Source organism: Paralichthys olivaceus, chromosome 12, assembly GCF_024713975.1.
Source record: "Paralichthys olivaceus isolate ysfri-2021 chromosome 12, ASM2471397v2, whole genome shotgun sequence".
NCBI lineage: Eukaryota > Metazoa > Chordata > Actinopteri > Pleuronectiformes > Paralichthyidae > Paralichthys > Paralichthys olivaceus.
Genome location: NC_091104.1, coordinates 23,595,887 through 23,618,074, shown reverse-complemented (window position 1 = coordinate 23,618,074; position 22,188 = coordinate 23,595,887). Strand labels below are relative to the sequence as shown.

General features: G+C 41.4%; 1 protein-coding gene across 1 annotated transcript; it reads left to right on the top strand.

The window, feature by feature from the left end:
* The first annotated feature begins 1,739 nt into the window (after positions 1–1,739).
* On the top strand, positions 1,740–21,142 carry sertad4 (SERTA domain containing 4). Its single transcript, XM_020085262.2, has 4 exons — positions 1,740–2,525; positions 16,220–16,392; positions 16,697–16,815; positions 17,514–21,142. Exons 2-4 carry the CDS (start codon positions 16,239–16,241, stop codon positions 18,408–18,410), a joined length of 1,170 nt encoding a protein of 389 aa, XP_019940821.1. The 5' UTR covers positions 1,740–2,525; positions 16,220–16,238; the 3' UTR covers positions 18,411–21,142.
* The last annotated feature ends 1,046 nt before the right edge of the window (positions 21,143–22,188 follow it).

Genomic DNA, 22,188 nt, shown 5'->3' with positions numbered 1-22,188 from the left:
GCCACAAAACAACCAACAGGTGGAGCAAGTATTGTGTTTTATTCCTTGTGTGGTAAATATGAACTAAAATAGCAAATGTTTTATAAACTTTTAAGTTATTAAGTAAAATATAAAACTGTGTTTTTATATGAGGGAGGTATTTTTTTTAAATCTCATTAATCTGACTACTAAAAAAAAAAACACTGTTTCTGCTCTATTAGCTTAGCAATAAAAATATTAGTGTTGCTGAAAGTGGTTGGGTATGGAATGAGTTCATTTTAGGAACAAAAATGGAAAAGACAAAAATGGATATATGGATATGTCCAGGTGAAACATCTATACCTTCTTTTGATTTATTTTATTTGTTATCAAAAAGAATATTGGGGAGTACTGCTCCTTCTTACAGGTGGGTTATCCACATTTATTATACAGACAGATAATAGCTTTAAAATCATCAGCTAAGTCTTTCATTTGTGGTGTTGAATGAGAAGGGTTTACAGAAAAAAAAGATCAGAGGTATTCGTTTCTTTACAATTAACTGTGTTCTCCAGCACATTCCACCGCTGAACACAGAACAAAGTGCTCAGGGGGAGAAATGCTGGAAAATAAGATTCAGTGGCTGCTGCTGAATCAAAGGGGAAATGCATAACAGATGAGAGGGGCTTGCTCCCTCCCCTCTCTCTGTCGGTCACATCCCTGCAGAGCAGATATCCAACACACAACCCATCGAAAAAAAAAGGCTTTGAATGCCTTCAAGTGCTGTCGGAAAACATGAGAACTACATATTCAGTGCAGGGACCAGAACAAAGTGGCATGAATATTGGCATATAATTGGTGATTTGTCTGTATCAATAAGTGGGCCTGCAAAAAAATTCATTACATGACAGTTTACTGATATTAATCATAATTAGAGCTGAAATGCTTTGTTGACATTAGGAGAAAAATGAGTAGACTTAACTGTTTTCAATTATTTGACTGGTTGAGTAGCAACTACTTTCCATTAAAAAAGAAATAGTTGCAGTTCAAAAAGGGTCCATGAGTCCAAGATGCATTTTCTTAAAGCAAAGTGTGATGGTCAACAGAAAATACCGTAGCTCATCTCTCATCTTTGGTGAAAAGGTGAAAAAAAAGAGAAACCACACCCTAGTCCCCCTTACCTGGAAGTTATAATATAATATCTGCAGCACAAACACAGGCTCCATATTAACTTTGGCTTCTAGTTGATTGACAGAAAATAGTAAACACTTGGCCACTACATGGCCATTCTTGTCAATTAAAGTTTGGGCAGTTTTGAAGTAATGATCAGAGCAATAAGCAAGAAGTAGCACCCAACTTAGCATGAGATCACCTTCGTGCGAGCAGGGGTGACAACTCAGCCAAAGACCCAGGGATAGGCAGCTGCTGGTTGATCAGCCAAAGACATTGCAGTTAGTTAGCCAAGCTCAGGAAAGAAATCAAGCAACGTATCTGACTGCCAGAGGAACAGGTGGAAGGACCACTCTGAGTGGGAAGTAGACACAGGTCAGGGCCGATGTTAAAACATGAAACACCTATGACGCCTGGTTCATCACTGACAATGCAAGTGTTTCATAGAACCTTTAACAAACCAAAGACAGTTTAACCTTTTGTCTATTAACCCCAAAAAATTGAAATATAATATAAACCTGTTGGTTGCAGCCCTCTTTCAGATTGATTGATTAATCACATAATGCATGTTTAAGTCAAAACAATTAGCAGCATATTTTAATACTTAGTAAATTCTTAGTAAGTGCATATTGTGTTGGATTTTAGATTGCATTCTCTTTGACATATCTAGAATAAATGTAGGGTTAACAAAATAGGCTATAATCGCTGAATGATAAATGACAGGAAACTATTGTCGGTTGTATCCAGAAACATACTGAACAGCAGCGGTGATCCTGAAGCTGCTGCAGTAACAGCCTGCTCCATCTAAGCCGGGTGACCAAGAGAGTGGTGTAAATTCCGAGCGGAGCGTGAACCCGTCAGCAGTAGTTTGACTGGAGGGAATGGATCTGCGACGCTGGTGTTGTTTTCTCCGCCACGCACGCACGATCGCACGCACGCACACGCGAGGTGTCAGCTCTGCCGTGACGACGTGAGCTGCTCGGGACCTTCCGCCCGGGAGATCACCGCAGATGGAGCCGGACCTGCAGACAGCCGACACCGCCGCAGCTCACCTGAGGACAACAAGCAAGCAGGCGAACAAATAAACAAGCAAGCAAACAAACAAACAAACAAACAAACGATCAGTGGCCAGCGCGCGGGGATGCTTCGCGCGGGAGAAACGCGCGCGCTTCGCGATAAGTGCTCGGTCGATAATTAAGTCGTAATTACGTAAGTAGCGTTCAAGGTTGGCGTGTCTGCTGCGCTGCGCTAAATTTAGCAGAACGAGCCGGAGGAGGACGCGCTCGTGTTTTCGTCCACAGAGGGAGTTTCTACATTTTCTCCCCAGCGCACCTTGGATTTCAGTCGTCACCACAAAGCAAGTGTGGAGCCGAGGACGACGTCAAACCAATTCCAGACAGGTAAGCTAGCGTCCCTGCAGCTAACGCGTGTGTGTGTGTTTGTGTGTGTGTGTGTGTGTCCGCTTCGCTAAAAGTATGTGAGGGGAGAAGTTAGCCCACCGACACGAGCCACCGTGCATGGCTTCCAGGTTACGTGTCTTTGTCTGCACGGTGTAATGATGAGCTCGCGGCGCATCTGGAGTCTCAGAACCCTCTGCACATCCCTTGTTGCCACCCACACTGACTTTCCCTTGGCTGAAGCTCAGAGGGAGCCATGATTTACCCTGTTTTTAATGTCATTTGTCCACGGTAGTTCTCTGTAAGTCAAGTGAACTATGGCAATAAAAAAAAAAAAAAAACTTGAGCACGTTCAACACAGTCAGGGGGGATTGACAGTCCATGTGTTGGGTGTAATTCAGTTGATTTAGCTCACTTGTCTGGTCGAGGTTAAAGTGGCTCATGTACATTATGTCCTGTGAACTGTTGGATGAAACTGTACCAGGCTGATTAGCTCTGACACTGGAGGATTAATGAGGATCGCAGGAGTCAATGCATCACAAGTGTGACATGACAAGAGACCCTGGTCGGAGCACATTATGCAGGCTGACATAAGCAGCCACCCTCCTGGCATCCACCCAGCCTCACTTCATTATTCTGCGGGGACTGCGAAATCCTGAAGTGGGGGTTGACTGTATCACCGCTGCCTCCTGAACGTAAGGCGCTGAATTCTGAGCTTCTGTTGTAATCTTCATAACATTCCTGTGCTTTCTTGGACTTACCGTCACAATCATCGACTCCACTCATATTGAAAATTAACACTGTTGGCCCCAGAAAGGATTTAAAAAAAGAATCCAACATGTCTTGTTAATAAATAGAAATGCACATTTTGCTTATAATCCTCTTTAAATGTCTGTTTGGTAAGAAGAAATGCTTCTAGTGCAGTTGGTATTTAATATGGTTGGATGCGCCTCACCTCGCTCACTGCCAACAACATCCGGAGTCACTTGCCAGGAATTCCACCTTTGCTATTTGTTTCCCTCTGAGGGGAAAAGTGTGTTATGTGGAATATATTGAGGCATGCAACAGTGAAGAGCATCCAGCTTGGATTGAACTCGCAGACCAGAGAGGAGGGGTTCTGACAAGAGGAAGCTCTCTGGCTTTTGCAGCACGGTGGACGGGTTCCTGGCATCTAGCTTGCGCAAGTCGTCCGATGCCAGATTCCCTCTCTTTCCCAGCCTGCCAAAGCCCCTCCATCCCATCGCCTTTATCAAAAGCCTTCTCTGCGATTCCCCCACTTCCACTTCTGTCGTTGCGCTATCAATCATATCTTGCTCTCAGCAGACTCTTCTGCTCATTAAGGATGTGAACCTGTAGGTAGCCTGCAGCCCCCCTAGACATTCATCTCTCTCAGCGGGGCGCAGAGTCTCACATCTGGAACAGCATTTCAAAACACAGCTCTTAGCAGCAGACACGTAGTGTATGCTGATGGAGGATTCAATGCATTTTTAAAGGGTGCCTTTTAGGAGACGCAGTGCCAGGCATAAAATTAGCAGCACATGAAGTGTGTTACTCATAGACATGCACACCTCTAATGGTTTGTCAGTTGCCAAAAAGGCAGAATAAAGCAGGTGCAGGGGATGTTTGGAAGTGCGGAGGATAATGCATATTGCAGTACAGTCAGTGGTGATGATAGCTGGCTGGCTTCACATCTCATTCCCTTTGTCCCTCGCTCTCTCCCTTGCTGCTCTGTTTTGTGTAAAAGGTTTCAGCCAAGACAAGTTGAGCTGCTTTTGTGTGTGTGAGTGCGCGCGTGTGTGTGTGTGAGAGAGAGAGAGGGGACTGCAGGGTGTAGCCCCAGACTTCTTTCTTCCCCTAAGGCACAGCTTCCCTACCATGAAATACGCCTTTGTGCTCCAGAAAGACTCACAACTAAGGTGGACAACTTGAGAGGGAAGGAGCGCACACATTTGTTTGTGCACAAGTGTAAAAATAGAGGAAGGTGTGACATGACCTTTATTTATAGCAAAGGCCTTATGACTTCACCTACACTGAAAAATCTGTGTTAACACCTGAAGATCCATCCTGCAAGAGAATATATATATTTTTTTTTTTTTTCTCTAGCCATCCTCTCACTACTATTCTTAAATGTGTCTGTAATATACTGAGATCTGCACAGGAATGTTGATTTATTTAGACGAGTGTAATGCAATTTGTACAACCTCAGTTCTCTGGTCAAAAAGCATCACAATATAAACTCCAATCATTAGAATCAAGCTTTAAAAATGCTAAAAGAGATTATTCAAGGTTACTGTAATATCAATGTTTTTTTTAATAAGCCCATGCTGATGCCCATGTCAGTTTTTAATGTGCTGCATCCACCTCTGGGAGCTTGGCACTAGCGTACCCACACCGCGTCGACCCGTTAACCCTCACAGCTACAACAAGCCATCCACAGATAGACCATAATGCAGCTCCGTGCAGTTGCCCTGTCACAACACATGTGTCACCACTCAGCAAACTCTGAAACCCTGAGGGCCCTGAACCCAGCTTAGTCACGCCACCGCGGCCAAGACGGCCCCACCACCATTTGCACACTGCACTGATGCCTCCAGACAGGCTGCAAGCTGGCACAAACACAATCTGAGATGCAACCAAATAAAAAAAGAAGACAATATCAATATAACACAGCAGGAGAGTGGAATGTCAGAGGGGGCTGCTGCTTGGCAGACTGTTCTTTTTGTCCAACATCAGACTCCTTAGGACAAACCCAAAACCAGACAAGAATTGTTCTGAAACATGTTTTGACATGCATTGACGTCAAGGTTTGCATAGATGTTTGCTAACATAATTAATAGCGACATTGATGTGTGCACAAGGAGGTAAGTGTGGCTTTCGCTCAACGACTAAAGAAGTGTTGGGAGCCAGCTTGTTTAACAGTAATCTGAATGAGGCTTCACAAGGCTTACTCAAGGCACATGAAATTTGGAGGTTTTCTCTATCTTTAATCAAGAGTGTGGTCTTTCAGTTTGAGAGCAGGACAGGTCAATTTCTTGTTCAGATTGTCTACTGCTTTCACTCAAAACCCTGCAATGGCACTCAAATACCTTGAATTGCCCCTCATAGAAAACAGTGTTGCCCATAGATCCACTGTATGAATGGCAATAACCTGTGTAAACAGCCACTTTAAGTGGTCATCAAGACTAGAAAAGCGCTCTATAAATACAGAGCATTTGCAGTCCAGCTCCTCTCCTCACCCTCATTCTGCCTTTTTGCACATGAAACGTCTGCTCTCTTGACGATTTTCTTCTGCGCTTGGCATTTTGTGCAACAAATCTATAAAAATTCCCCAACCAATAGAATATCAGGTGTAGTGATGATGAATCGACCTCCCTCGCCTTACTGCTGGTAACTTTTGCTTGTTGGTACGGTTCCCATAAAATTCAGGGGGAAAAATAAACAGGGTGGAGAAAATTTGTTTTTATCATTGATAGCAACAGTGTTCCCATGATGAAAATAATACTTCACTGAGATCCTAGATCTTGCTGCTCCATGTTGACCATAGATCTGCTGGACTCGTGCTCCGTTAAGGTGCCATTTCTTTCCTTTAAGCAAACCAATGTTATGACGGTGTAAGCCATGGAAGCCAGAAGTGCATTAACCCTGTTAAAGTAACTGCCTGTATGGAACTCTCACTCAAAGACTTATAGCCAATACACACACAACGAACTACACTTGACATTTTATTGGTTGGTACATTTTCATGGAATTGTTCAAAATAGGATGATGGATTAGTAAAAACAAACCAATAAAAAACATCAAAAATTCTTTGCAAGGATCTAATAACATAAGTATGATAAGAAAAAGACCTTGGAGGTTTCCAGTGCCCTGTGGTTGTTTTGGCATTTGTTTATTTACTTTTTGGAGCATGCCTCTGCAATGAATCTTCAACTTCTCAGTCTAATTTGCCCAGTGTGGCTATTCTCAGTGTTTCTGTGTGACGGTGGTCCACTCCACCAGCAGGGGGCTAATCGCTCGCTATGTGTGTCTCAATTTTGATTCATGGCGTACAGTGCAGCGCCTTGTGGTTGCTACTCTGAAGGAGAACTTGATGTCATGAAACCTAATTATCTATTCTCTATCTGTTCTGTCTTGCTGTGTGCCTCACTTTTTTGATGCCAGCACTTTCACACTCTCCACCACCATGCCAACCGCCATATTGATGGAGTGAAGCTTCTCCATATTGAGAATAAGTGGGCTGTATCTTGGCTTAGCGCTCTCAGCTGCATTATGGTGATCAACATCTCCTTCAGTGGATTAGTCGTTAGTCCACTTTCTGCCTTGTTTTTTTTACCTTACGGTGGATAGTTTCTAGTTTCAGTTATTTATAATATTGTGTGCGTCAGTGAAAAGAGAAGAGGGAGACAGAAAGTAGATGTATATTATCCAGATTTCAGAGCAATAAAAACATTCATAACATATTATGGCTTGTCAGACACACACAAATTAATTTTAATACAATTCAAATTACAACAAACAGTTTGAGCTTTGTTTATTACTTTGCCATTTACACTATAAAACTCTTCCACTCGCTGCTTCTCAGATGCTTTGGTGTGGTTTTCCACTCAGGATGGCTTTGCTTGGGTGTAGCCAAACAAATTAACGATAGTGGCTAACTTTACTGATAGGTCAAGAGGAAATGTGGCCATTTGGTTCTTAAGTTGTGACATCTGTGATATCTGTCTCTGGGTCCAAGCTCTGCTATTTTGAAGATGCTACAGTGCTGTGTCTCTTGTAGTAATTGTGGATCTCAGGTGGTGGAATTGTGTGAAGACAGCCCTATTACAAATGAAACACTGAATGTAAACTATATATTTTTCATGAATTACACAAAATATATAAGTAAATAGAGAATATTACTAAATATAAAACAAATCAGTCGTCATGAATAATACATTTACAACAATACATACATTATGTATATTATACAATACGGATTGAGGATTTTCAATTGGGCCTATTTATCTTGAACATGACATTCAGCAGTATCCATCCAATCATCGCCCAGATTTTAACATAATTTGATGAAAATGCAAATAATGCTTCCATCCTCTGTTGTGACAAAAATATATAAAAAATCTTACAGCTGGTAGCGCTAATTCACCAGTTGGGTGTCATTAAACCATGGCAGAAGATGAGGGTGCAACAAGATGACTTCATTCAAGAATGCCAGTAAAACAATGTAAAAATGGTAAAAATGTGGTGGTAAAATATAATGTGTGTTTCATGAGTGTGGCCAAAACTGGTTTAGTGACCTGCAGGTTTCCTGCGGCTCCTTTAAAAGTCTCAAATTAAATTGTTTTAAATTTGCTGCAAAGTATTAAAATTGCAGGCAGTGCATATAAGACTAATGGGGAAATTGTCATGTTATTATGATAGTGATTTGTCCTCAAACTTGATTAGAAAAAGCAAAATAGTAAAACTCTTTCGCAGGGAATAAGTCCATTGTCCAGGCAGGCGTCACTTTCTGTTTGGTTCATTTTTCCATTTTTGCAAACAAACGGCACCTGCTGTCTTTCTTGCCCTGGTAAAAAACAACTGTCCAGGTGCCTATGCCCACCTTACCATATGTATAATATCACCGGGTGCTCAGTATATTCAAATCAAAACATAAACTACCAAAAATAACTAAAACAATATGACTATTGATCTTTTATTATTAATATTCTAAAGGAATAATCAAACATGTATGTAACATAATCTAACTAGTTCTATGAAACAAAACCAAAAGCTAAATTAACAACTGTTAAAGACTTAAGAAAACAGAAAATATCTCCTACTCAATGTTATTATTCTGATATCTTATTAAGCTTATTAATAGGTTTAAATAAATTATCTTCTCTATCAAAGAACATGTTTTTAAATACATTACATTTATCAAGGTCTTAAAAAGCATTAAATTTCTAGATACTTGGAATTTCAGTGAAACTCTTGCAATAGCACCAATATTTGCAATTTTCCCATCTCCATGTGTGCAAATTATACAACAAAGAAAAGAGAATTTACAAGGCTAAGCATCAGTGGGATACAGGTGACCATAAAGATACAACAGGTATTCCACATGTGACACATTTCAGTGGTCCTGTCCCTGTCAAAAACACTCCAACAGTCACTTGAATGTAAGCATAAGCAGCAGGCATCAAACAACAGATGAAATGCAGGGAAGACGGTGCCAGTACTCAAGTTTTCCCTCTTCCTGTGAGAATCGAAGTGCCCATCGTAACATCACAGAGCTCTAAGGAAGCTCACTGTTGAATCTCCTGTCAACGTAAACCACAGGCAGCTCTTTCAAGGCAACGCCCACTTGCAGTTTTTTTCTCACTGCATAGATGCATCACTCAGATTTGGTCCACCACACAACTGTCATTGCTATACAGGGATACACACTGACATGCACAAGTGCTGTCTCTGACAAAAGACCTTGTCAAGAGTAGCATGTGAAAGGATTTTTCTCACTTTGTACACACTCACAAGGTTACTGTTGACGCCCTTCCCAGTGCTGTATACATATGGAATACATTTCAGTTGACTTTCTTGCCAATTTGCTTCTTAGAACTGGCCATTCCATGTTAACTGTCTTTCACCAGTTAAATAATCTCTTAGGTTTAGAACACAGTTCAAAATACAATCTTACAGTGTTTTTCTTTGAGGAAATTTTCTGGAAGTTTTAAAATCTATTAGGAGATATATTTGTGGGTTTTAATGTCAGTATAGTTTTACATCTCCCTCATGCTTCTCTCTGGAGCTCTGGGAAGAAATTGGTGTTTTATGTCGATCTTTGAGCCTCTGTCTTTATGATTGGCCAACTGTCCTCTGGGTGAAGTGCAGCCAAGTCAACCACAGATAACATAATTTAATGTACTACTGTACAGTAGGTCATATTTGATTGGTGTTTACTTGTTGATTCTTGCTCTTCTCTTAGTTTGCACCATTACACAAAACCATACTGGCTAGATTATTTGGAGATGGCCCAGTTCCTGAAATCTGACAATGTGCAGTGCAGTGTTTACGCAACATTTTCTGTCTTGTAGCTTGTCAGGTCAGTGATGGAATGGCAGCTGGGTTTTGTTTGTTAACAGTTAAAATAACAAAGGTTTGATGGTGTGTCTGAGTCTCACTAGAAGCATGGCTAAAGGTGGAGACTGTATAGTTGTGAGATCACAATGTTGTGGAAGTTCTGTCTCTGTACTGCTCATTTTAAGGCACAGTTTGCTGAATATAGGCTGTTACTATAATTTTGCCCAGAAACACATAGTTGTGGCAAATGAGCCATGTGATTTCTTTTCTGAAATGCTACAACAGTTATCATAAATACTAGGGGTGTAGAGGTTTATGAAGGGCTTGTATGACTTGCTGGCTGAAATGCAGACAAGAAGGAACTTCATAATGGGGCTCAATTACTTTCAGCATGTGTTTGAAATCTTCGTTCTCACCAACAGAGAACGATCGCATACCTGCTGTAATAAAAACACTGATGGTGTTTGTTACTGCTTTGACACAGTCTGAATTATTTGCTGCTTAAATGCCATGGGGAGCTGGGTTTGCACAAACTCGTTTTTTCCTTGTGCCACTAATGTTAGTGGGGACATCACTCTGGTGATGCAGCTTCAAGTTCGATGTGCCCAGCTAACTGCCATCGGATATGTGCACACAGAAACGAAAGGCCTGTACTGAACATTTTCAGTTCAGATACATGTACTTTTACACCTCTAATAAATACATATCAGTGTGCGTATATACATTGTTCGTCTTTATTTGATTTGTGATCTTGATGAACTGGGAGTGTCAATCATTGATGCTAATGGTAAATGGCAGAACAAAATCTCACCAACACGCTCACGCTCACACCCACACAATTCCCTGTTCTACCATTTATCTTCCTGATTCCGTGCAGTTGTTCAGTTGTGACACAGAGCATGCTGCTTGGTTGTGCTGCAGAGACCCTCTCGGGCTGTCTGGAATCTATTTTGATGTGAAAACCAAAGACATGAACTCCTTTCACCGCTATCTGGTCCCTAAGGCTCGGAAACACTTACTAAACACCTGGCCAAAAGAACAGGGAGTAAACACTTTACACAGACACACACACACACACACACACACACATGCAGAGTGATACAGCAAACACTCTGACATACACATGCTGGATCGATTAGCAATATTGAGGCCGCAGAGAAAAATACTTTGAGAGAGCACAAAGTTTATTAGAGACATTTCGTACTCCCCCAGAATATCTGCACAAAATTAAATCTTCTCCCAAGTTTGGCCCGAATACCAGTTTGTCTTTTCAGTGTTTTTTATTAAATGTGTGGTTGAAGTAGGTTGAAGTTGCAAATACTCATAAAAAGCTACAGATGACAGAATGAAGATGACAGGCAGATACACCTAAAGCTCCCACATATTTATTGTGTTATTTGTACATTTTATGTTTTTATTTGTGTATTTTTGTACTTTACTCATAGGACACACGATTCTATCACATCACAAGTTTTACAGTCACAGTTTTTTCCGTAGCTTGACCAATAAATCTGCTAGGCCAGTATATAAGCTGATATTAGCTGCTTATAGCAGACATGTTGATATCATTGTATATGTCAGTCAAGACCTTAAAATCGTATTTAATATAGAGAAACCCAACAGTTCCCACAATGAGCAGCACTTTGGCGACTGTGGAGAGAAAAAAACTCCCTCATTAACAGAGAGAAACCAATAGAACCAGACTCAATGGGGCCGGTCATCTGCCTCGACCGGTGAGGAGGGGAGGAGAGGGGAGATGGGTGGGAAAGAGGGGAGAGACGAGAGAGAGATAGTGGGGAGGGAGAGGAGGGGGAGAGAGAGGTGAAAGTTACCAGGAACACTTGAGCACCATCAGGTATCAGCTCTGACTAGTTGTAATGAAAACAATAACAGATGTCATTATAATATGAAACAATAGGTCCTTGAGTTCAGACAGGGATTTTGCAGTCTGAAACTGCAGTGTCAATGGCAGATTTTATTAGCCGTAGTTAGTAAGCTTATGAAGCTAAAGTTAATGACATGAGTTGGTTGAAAACACTGTCTTGCTGGCTTTTTAATATTTCCAGATGTCTTTTAACCATTTCAAAATTCATATGCTGAAATAAACCCATTCACTTCATCGCGACATACACAATATCATGCTAACAGACTGAGGCTCAAGCTAACAGGTTTTAAACAAAATATTAGCATCCTCCTCACCCTAAATTCGAAGGTGGGGGTTCATATTTGATGACTGATCTGAACTCCAATTAAACCTAATAAAGGAGCACCACACCATCTGAAGTACTTTGCTTCGTGATCCAGCAGAGGTCACTCACTATCAGCTTGACCTATTGTATGCCCCCTTGACCCATCAGGAACATAAACCAGTAACATGCATTCTTTTGCTATGAAAATGGAGGATGCTAGAAAGCAAAGCCATTATGAGTGGACGTCACAACGTGTTATGGGTTATACGTCGCAGAAAATAACAGAAAAGGGTAATCCTGTTCGTCATCTTTGTACTATGCAACTGCCTAACCGTCACCAACAACAAATGTGTGGGCTCACCTGTTAGCAGCAACGGAGGAGGCACCACAAACGAACACAGAAACATTAAGTGTTCAACCTCGTCTGACTGCGTGCATGGAGAATTTGTTTGAGTGTATTCTTTGTGTCATCTCAAATTCTTTACAATTTTTGGTAAAAAGGACAGCCTTAAGGTATTTGTGTATTGACCAGAGATGCTAGATAGTCCTGGTATATGCATAAGTCACAAAATAATGCACAAGCTATGATAGGGCACTCTGGATGGGATTAACTCTTAAAACAAAAAAACTTTTCAAATAACACTAAAAGGGCGCTCTGAAAACCTCTGCATACCCCTGCCAAGGCTCGACATGTCAAACCATTAACTATCAAGTCTGTGAGCCCCTCTGCATATTCTAATTTGTCTCTAACTTGTTTTGCTCTTTTACTGTGTTTGTCGCTTGCACACTCGTGCTATTGCATACGCTATGGTCCATAAAGTTCTTACTGTCCACACATGCAGTCAAAACTCACAGGTTCAGCTGCATTTGTGCACATACCCCTAACTGGCATGCAATGCAGTTCTCTCTCTCACAAGTGCTTGTCTTTCGCCCTATTCTGGAATCTGTTGCTTGTGAGAGGGACCTTAATACCTGTGTACGTGCAACTCTGCTTCAGCCATAGATCACAGTCAGATGTAAATATAAGATGAACATGTCATACTTTTCAAACTACTTGTAACTCACAGACTTGCGGGACCTATTTTATGAGATTGCAAGGGTATGTAAACAATGTGTAGAGACCACAGTATTTATGCAGTTCTCTGTAGTTACTGTTTTTGTAATGCCTTTTGCACCACTTCCACCAGAGATTAATTTTCAACCATAGAGGTCATGCCTGCAGACCTGCCTCATCTTGAAGAAGGACCTATTTTTCTTTTAAAGTAAAATATGTTTTTGGTTAAATGCTAATGTTGTTACCCCCAAAATACTACTGTGTATTTCAATAACAGCTTGTTTTGAGAAAGATAAAACAGCACCTGAAGTATATGTGAAAAGCCAGAATCAGACATTGGTAGTTTCGTCCAGGAACACCTTGGTTGACTGTTATGGCCTTAGCTGACTTCCCCTCCAACATATTTGAGGACAGTACAAGCTGTGCATTTCTGAGTGTGTGTGCGTCTGTCTATCTCAGTGCTGGAGGGAGTGAGTCAATCACAGCAGCAGAAATCATCCCTGCGGGCGATCTGTCTCCACTCATGACAAGGCTCCTAAGGCACTTATCTTTCCTTCCCTGACTCATTCCATCCCTCCCTCGGCTCCCCGCTCCAACCCTCTCACCATTCTCCTCCTATTCTCTTCCCCTCTGTATCCCTCCCATGGTTTGTCTCGTGCCCTGGCACTGCAATTAACTTCTCGTCATCAAAGGGTGTAATGAAAACGAAGGCGAGATAGAGAGTCAGTCAGAGGTGGGGAAACTGTGAGAGAGGGAAGATAAGAGGGATTAAGCCAGAGGAGCTGTGACTGAACAGAGGTGAAGCAGTGCCTCGCATACACTCTCTCACACACTTGCATACACTTGTACATACTCGCAGGTTCTTTTTCCCCATCAATATACACACTCTGTTAAACACAATCACACAAACATATACATACACACAGCGCACACTCACTCTCACTTAGTCTCACATTTCTCCGAGTTGCAGACAGAAATAGAGAAAGAGAGGGATGATATCCCCCAGGAGATTTTTTTCTCTCCTCAACCCTTGTTTTTATTTCAACCCTCTTCTCTCTTCCTCTTTCACAGACCCACACACACTTGTTCACAGCCTCCCCTCCTCCTCCTTCTCTGTGAAGAACAAGAATTATTGGCGTACACGTAGAGAAGCTGCTCCGTCGGTATTCTCATTGTTTCGTTTTTTTTCTTCACCACCCTGGTTCAGAGAGCTGTCAACTGTGACCGCCGTTGAAAGGATGTCAGCAAGGGAGACAGAGGGGGTGAGAGAGAGAGAGATTGAGACTTGGGGATGAAAGAGACGGTAACAGAGGGAGGGGGAGTTGTTGAGATGGAGGTCCCTGCGGAGGGCAGAGGGAGTGATGGCATGCTTGTTTCTTTGTGCCCGAGCAAACGCAGCAACAGCAGCAGTGAGGGGAGGTGATGGAGAGGAAAATAGCTGAGGGTAAAAAAGTAGCTCTGGGGGAAATGAAAAAAGCCAAAGTTTCTAATTAACCATGGCACTAGCGCTCAATAACAGTGACATAATTGGCCCTAGTTGGTAGTCGTTGGTGGGGGAGCCCTCAGCTGTGGAATCTAGCACAACACGCTATAAAATGTGAATAATCTGTGATGTAACACAGTGGATTATGACCGAAACTGGAGTAGTTGAGTTGCAGGCTCTATCAGACAGTGAGAAGAAAACAGAACTTCCTCCAACCGGATTCTTCTCTTAGTTTTTCCTCAAACAGAATTCCTTGGTGAAGTAATCTGCACTTTCCACAAGCTTCAGTCTTTATCATTGTTAAATCACTCTGTTGTCTTGAGTGCAGACATTAATGAGTCCTCTGATACAAACAGATGGACCAGCTGTGTCTCTTCACTTGCCGATGGTCGACAGAAAGTGTTCTACCTGTCAGTATTGCAGTGGTGACATCTGGCTTCCCACACTGTCCTTTCACTATAATAAGTTGGTAAATCACAGGCTAGCTCTTTTTCATGAGTGAGTACAAGATGGAGTGTAAAATGACAAAATAGACAGATTGATGACGCATAAATACTACTGGGCAGTTGGAGTTGATTGTAGATCTTAAGTCCAAAAAATTCTTCAAAAATATAAAATGTGAAGCTATAATCTATCGCTCCTCATTGCTGGTGGATAGGTTTGGTAAGAGCAGCCCAGTCTGGGGTGATGTTTCTGTGGTTTCTGTTAAAAGAAAACAGTTGAAAAGCAGCACATGGAAATAAAACTATTCATCCAGGCAAAGCGCAGAGCTTATTGAAGCGGACATTTCAATCAGCAACCCAACGGGGGTAAGGATGAAATGGTGCCGCCCCAGTTTGGTCTGTCAAGATGGGTTGTGGGCGATGACGTCTATTGATGCGGGCACGTTGAGGAGGGGCAGGAGGCGCTTCGAGGAGGTGGTCCAGACGCTAATGCTTCAAACAGCTGGCTTTGCATTCTGAATGAAGGGGAGGAAACAACAACGCACCAAATGACAGCCATTCCGCTGTGATCAAAAGGACGATACAGTTTCTCACTGTGGATTTAGAGAGTCACAGACAGACTTTGGCTCTTAGGCCCCTCAGCGTCTTCACAGTAGGGCTCTGTGTTCAGATTGAAAAAAGCTCCGTTGGCGGGTGAGAACTGCTCACTGCCAAATCATGTGTCAGCCTCATGTTTTTATCTGCATTACTTTTATTTGAAACAGAAGGTGATATAGCTTTAAATATGCATGTTATTTAAAAACGGACAAAATTAACATGAACTCAAAACAAACAAGTATTGTGTCTATTGGATTTTGTTTGTCAAGTTGTTTGCTTTGTGCACTGGCACAGCACACATCCCCTCTGCTTCCCAGATTATCATGCTGTTGACCCAGCTTCCCAGTGCATTTCCATGTGTGGGATCCGTTTCAGTGAACAAATTGGTGTCAAACATCTCTCTAACTCTCCTACCTCCTAATCAATAGGGAATTCATGGTGTGGGTGGGTGTCATCTCTCCATCTGTGTCCCACTTGTCACATATCACAGAGTTGCCAGCCATCTGCCAATTTTTTCTGCTCTCCATTATTGTTGTTCAGATGCGTCATGCAGCTTGCACAGAAGCTGGTTACTCCTCCACGAAACACCAACGTATTTGCCAGAATCAAAGATGAGCATCTTGTTAACGTTTACCACATTGTAACAAAATGCTTGTGAGGTTTAAGGAAATATCATTTTAATGTGGAGAAATATTTTACAAACTTGTACAGAATTACTATAGATAAATGTGTTTATTTTGAAGAAAGCAATGAAATGAAAGTAACCTTAATTTATCATTCTGTTGGCACATCTGTGGAATCCTGTTCTACAGATCAATATTTGTATGATAGGAAATGGAGCTGATTAATGATGTGACTGCTTTTTTCCTTTCTAGACCGAAGTCAGGGAGAGAGATGACCCTCGTTTTGTCCATGAATCCTTTCCTGGACCAAGAAGGAGACCCACCACTTTCCGCATATCAGCCCATATGGGAATCGGAGCGTTGCAGTAAGACCTGCCTGTCAAACCCGGCCCCGCCATGCAGCTCTGACGAGCAATTTACTCAAGGTACGCACAAGAAAACTGATGTTCACTCTATCATTTATTTAAGTTGGATTTAATCAGATAGTGTTCCGCAAAACAAGCTCAGGCTGTGGTTGCATACATATTCAAAGAACAGGACTTCAGATGAGTCATGGATTCTATACCTACAATTTATTGGGCTGTGACCTATTGGCGTCAAATTTTGAAGCATTCTAATAATTGTAAATTTTGAAAACAGACAGTAATGTTTGATTTCATGTCCAAGCTGTGGTAACGTAGTCCCACAGTGTAGTGGATTTATGGTTGTGTTTTCTTTTTTGTTTTTCAGAACCCCCCTGTAGGCGAGTCCCTGATCATGTTTCAGTGTCAAGGATTGCATACTTCAAGAGGAAGTTTGTTGATGATGATGACGAGCCGTCCTTCAGTTTCAGGACATACTGCCAGACTGTAAGTAACTATACAATTATGTTTTCAGAGCACACCATTTATCCTAATAAGGCATAAAAACAAGTGTGTCATGCTTAGGGCACTGACTGTATAGATGTGACATCACAACCTTATGGAAGTCCAGGCAGTTAATTTCAAAGCTGTTGCTTAATATGGGCTGTGTGTGGTTTGCCGTAGATTGAACATTTCTAGAACTGCTTTCTAATCAAAAAAGACATGTACAACTCACTTTGTACAATATGGGACCTTTAACTAATTGTTGAAAGTCATTTATCACTAGAAAATGATGTGAAAGATTGTTTGTTGTGTGTGAACAGTGTGTCCAAAATCAATATTCAGTCAAAGTCCCCTATTTAATATTGGAATTTGCTCTGGTGTGTGTTTAAGATTTCAGACACTTATCAATGTTATCAATGACATAAAGTGTAGAGTATTCATATAAGTACATTATGGGATTATTAGCAGTCAATCATGCTCATGCAATGATACATTATATTGTTCTTCCATTGTGGGAATTTCTGACTCTGTGGACACTCAAATTATTTAGCAGACAGTTAATTGTATACAACATAGTATACTGAAGCTGATTAAAATTGGCTGGAAAATGTAAACTTATTGAATCAATATCTGTTTTTATATATTTATTTTATTAATTATTTGATCAGGTTAGATTGATCTAATGGGATACTATCCTTTAGGTGGCACCGGTCCTGGAGGAGCGTGCCCACGTGCTGCGTCTCTCCTTGGAGAAGATGAGATTCATTGACGACCCTGAGGCCTTCCTCCGTCGCTCCGTTCTCGTTAACAACCTTCTTCGCCGTCTGCGAGCTGAGATCCTGCTCCAGAGCACTGACTGGTGCTTCCCCCCAAACCCAGCATTTGCAACTGGCCATTGCGTCCTTCCTCCCGGCACTAACCCAGCTAACCAGGCAATCCACGGAGCAGTACCCACCCGGATTTGCCTAGCACCCCAAGCCGGACCACCCTTCCGTAAGCGCTTCCGAATGGTCCGTGGAGGACACGGTAATCTTCGCCCTGACTGTGCCCAGACATGCTGCTGCATCTATGCAGCGGCAGCCACTGCAGGACACTACCTCCACCTCCCCTTCTCCATGTATGATGCCGCACTCTCTACCTGCCCGACCACACCACACTCCTCCTCATTTTTTCAGCTAGCTAGCCATAGTAAGTTAGGGCTAACAGTTGCTGTGGAAGAGCATGATGATGAGGATGAAGATGTTGAAGAGGAGGAGGAAAATGAAGAAGAAGAAGAAGAAGAAAGGGAAGAGGAGGAGGAAGAAGAAGAAGAAGATGATGATGAAAGAAGACCAGGGCCCTCTGTTGATGTTGTCAAAGACAAATCAAGTCAGAAAAGGACCAGGACTTTGCTTGGTCATGCACACACAAGGACAGAGGAAGACACCTGCATGACAGATAGAGTGGAAGATGAGGAGGAGGGAGAGCAGGAGGAGGAAGAGGACGAGGAAGAGGAGGAGGAGGAAGAAGAGGAGCAGGTCATGCGACCATGTCAGTGGGTCTCTGAAAGAGAGCTCCACAAGGTTAGCTTCTGGCACCGCAGGGCTCACAGACAATGACTGGACTTTCTGAGATTCAACTCACATTCTACATTTGTTAAAATGAAGATGTAATTATGACGACAACTGTCATTAGTTGAAGATTACGCAACTGATGAAGGTGCGAGTTACATACCTTATTGAAATGCCAAGTCAACTTCATTGTAAAGGTCTCATATACACACAGACAAGCTCAATTCAACTATATTGCTAGTGTTATGGTCAGATGAAAAGTTAAAAATATTTGGCCTATCTTAGCACTGGAAACATTTCTCTAGCAAGTACAAAGGCTAAGGTCACATAGGTGGGACCTGACATCCTAAAGGTGAAGTGAAGCTTGCTATTGCACTGTCTACAAGACCATTTTCAAGCCCCACAGCACAACACTTCAAGTCTCAAATGGGGCTTTATATTGGTGCAACGGTCATTTCAGGACCCTAAACAAGCCTATCAAAAGAAGGGATATGGATAGTGTGTGTGCTTCTGTACGTGTGTGTTTGCAAGATATGATGTAGCATTTTTAAACTTGAGTTTAAGCTATTCTTTTCATTATGAAACACGGGTTACACCTGAGTATGTGTGCCTGTTGATTTTGATGCTGTCTCAGGCAATGGCAAGTGACTGTGCTGCAGCGCGGGCACAAAGTGTGTTCTTCAAATTATTTTACGAGACAACAATCATAAACATTGTTTGGAAATGTTAAACCACAATTTCAAGTGCCTTAGTGTTTTTATAGATACATGTGTATTGTGTTAATGTAATTGTTCTTGTTACTAAGTAGCTTTCTTGCATTCCAAATGTGTTTGACTAAAACCGGGCATGTAGTTAAATGCAGGGATTCTTTCAAATGTTGTTCAAAGGTTAAAGTTTTAAATCTGACTAAATTTCCTCACCCAAAATGTGTTCTGTTTGTTTTAAATACAAAATGCATGTTTTCTAACACTGCCTGTCTTGACAATGCACAAATGTAAAGCCAACCTTCAAGGTCAGTTGCCAAAACCTTGAAAAGATACTTTTGTTCAAAACCTCATTCACGTTTGTTTTTATGCAGAAAAGGCTTGTTATGGTTTGGTCGATGAGCATTTACTAAAACAATTTGAATCTAAAATCATCAGACAGGGTTTGATTTCAAAGATTTAAACGTGCTATATGTAAGTTTTCTCTTGCTGGGAGTGAGTGGTTGTCTTCGAAGAGCTTCAGCGATTTTTTACTTTTCAAAGAGATTATACGACCTCAGAGCAGCACTGCTTCTTGAGGGCAGACTGACCACTACAGTGGCTTGCTATTGGAAAGAGACGAGCCAAGCTAAATTGTCAGCATTCTAACTTTGGTAGAATTAAAGAAGTGATAGAAATAGAAGCAGAACAAGAGTTAGCATTGACATTGCTCTCTTCCCCTGGAGGCTCTTTGTTAGTTAAAAGAACAAAGTTTGAGGCTGACCTCCCAAATGTTTCTTCTAGAATATTAAGTAAACAGCTGTTAAGGCTAATGTTGGCTATGTAGCGGTAGCAAAGACTTACATATAGCTCCTTTAAATAAGAACATATAATTAGATAATGTAAATAAAATGTCACCTCTGCTGGTTTTGCTTTTCCCCCCCAATCATTTATTTAAGAGATTCAGACAAACAAATATTTCATCATCAAGCAAGAAACACTCTACTCTCGATCAATGCAAACATTTATCAATAGCTAGTGGCTAGAGATCTACCTAATGTTGTCTTACAATAGTAAGCATCATATATATCACCCAAAGCCTGGTTGCACAGGTAGCTGATTTCAAAAATTGCTGCATTCAGCAACAAGTCTTTGACTTTTTGGAAAATATGCTTAATTCCTTTCTTGCCAAGCGCTAGATGACCCCTTTTATATCTGTACATGACTAATTATGAAGCCAATGTCTAGAGATGATTAACAAAGCTTAGCATGGAGACTTAGCTTAGCATGAAGATAATAAAATATTAGGTCAGGTAACACTCCTGTTGTTGTGCAAGTTAGGTAAACAACAAAGAACATGCTCACTAGCGAGTTTTAGAGGTGTCTATGTAAGGGGATTTTTTAAGCAGGCTGGCTGTTCCATCATGTTTACAGTTTTTATGCTAAGCTAAGGCTAGGTCTCCTCCCTCCAGCTTCATATTTACGGAACGGATATTGATCTGGCAAGTGAGCAAATTAACATATTTCCTAAAATGCTGAACTTGATTAAAAGAATAAGCAATCACATGTCTGCATTAGTGAGACGTTCTGATTAGTGGTTTCTTGTTTGATGGCCTCCCTCTTGTTTGGCACTTCTGAAGATTAGGGTCCTCACACTGATGACAAACCAAAGTAGTTAAAAATGGAGAAATATATCAGTCAGAAGTGATGCTTTTTTATTTATTCATTTTTACTTTACTTTTTGTGATGTCTCTTAAGACAAAAGTAATGTGGATGGTCTCAGTTGATTTACATGGTGGATCGTCTCTTTTTTTTCAATACTGACATCCCTACAAGCATCAGTGACACTACAACAGGACGAGTATGAGTATCAGCCTATTTAATTTTAACTCTCTAAAACCTGTGATTATCTGTTTCTTTTTTTTTTTTTGTTTTTTGATAAAAGGATTTGACAAAGCAATATCTGTTTCTGAGACAAGAATGTGTAAAACTGCATTGTCTGTTATTAAAAACAACAAAAGAGCAAGTTCTGCTCGGATAATTTTATGTGATGTTCTGTGACAAGTGTAAAGATCAGTAAAAGAAATGTTGAAAACATATTGCTTCCTCCTTTATTCCCTCTCATTACAGCCATGCTGATCCTTGCAGCTTTCAAACAGAATCCAGTGTGAGTGCGTGCACGCTCATGTACGTGTGTGGATTCCTCTTTATTGTCTTGCCTCCCATCCTGTCTGCTGTGCAGTGGAGTGCGGCGCTGCAGCTTATTGCACTCGCCAAATGTCTCTCAGGTGTCACTTTGCTGCTCGACTCTTGTTAATCTTCCTGACATTATGCTCAGAGCAGTCACCTCCACACTCCTCCCTGCACTCGCTGTCATATCTATTGTCCCTGCAATATTCACTTATGTTGGAACATAAAACAGAGCCCTCCGCCTGCATCATACAACCTAGAGATAAGCCAGAGAGAATTTGGAAATATTCGTTTCAATACCCTATCGTTGAGCATAATGCAGTCCGTGCTGACACAGCACTGTCATCCGGAGGCATTACTGGGCTTGTTCTGATCCAGTAATAGTGCTATCTATGTGTGCCCTAATTACTGGATTATTCTAATACTGCACAGGTTTTTGTGACATTGCTCTGGATTGCTTGAAAGCAGCAATGCCATTGTGGCACACACTGTAAAAAGTGTGCGTGTGTGTGTGTGTGTGTGTGGGTAGGATGTAAGAGTGAAGTGGGGAGGTTAAATCAAGGGTCTGAACATCCTGACAGCTCTGTTGCGAGGTGAGGATGGAAGATCATCTTATCACGACACCTCTGCCGCAGGGGTGTATCCTGCCGCTCATCTTTCTCTGCCTCTACTTCAGATCCCTCAGTATCACTGTCTCGCATGCACAACTCTTACAAAGACTGGACTGCAGCCTTATAATAGAGCCACTGTTAAGCAACATATATAATCATTTTCCAAAAATATACATTGTTTCAACGTATATTAATTCTTAAACATTTATACATTACCCTCATCCATTACTTTAATTTTATAATCCCAGCTGTTTCTACATTAAATTAACTGTTACATTAGTGGAAATGTTTTGAAGAACCTGTCTGCTCACACACACACACACACACACACACACACACAAA

Coding starts and splice junctions, on each gene's coding strand:
- sertad4 (XM_020085262.2), top strand. CDS start 16,239: ATGACCCTCGTTTTGTCCATGAATCCTTTCCTGGACCAAGAAGGAGAC. Junction 16,393..16,696: donor TGACGAGCAATTTACTCAAG/GTACGCACAAGA, acceptor TTTGTTTTTCAG/AACCCCCCTGTAGGCGAGTC. Junction 16,816..17,513: donor TCAGGACATACTGCCAGACT/GTAAGTAACTAT, acceptor ACTATCCTTTAG/GTGGCACCGGTCCTGGAGGA.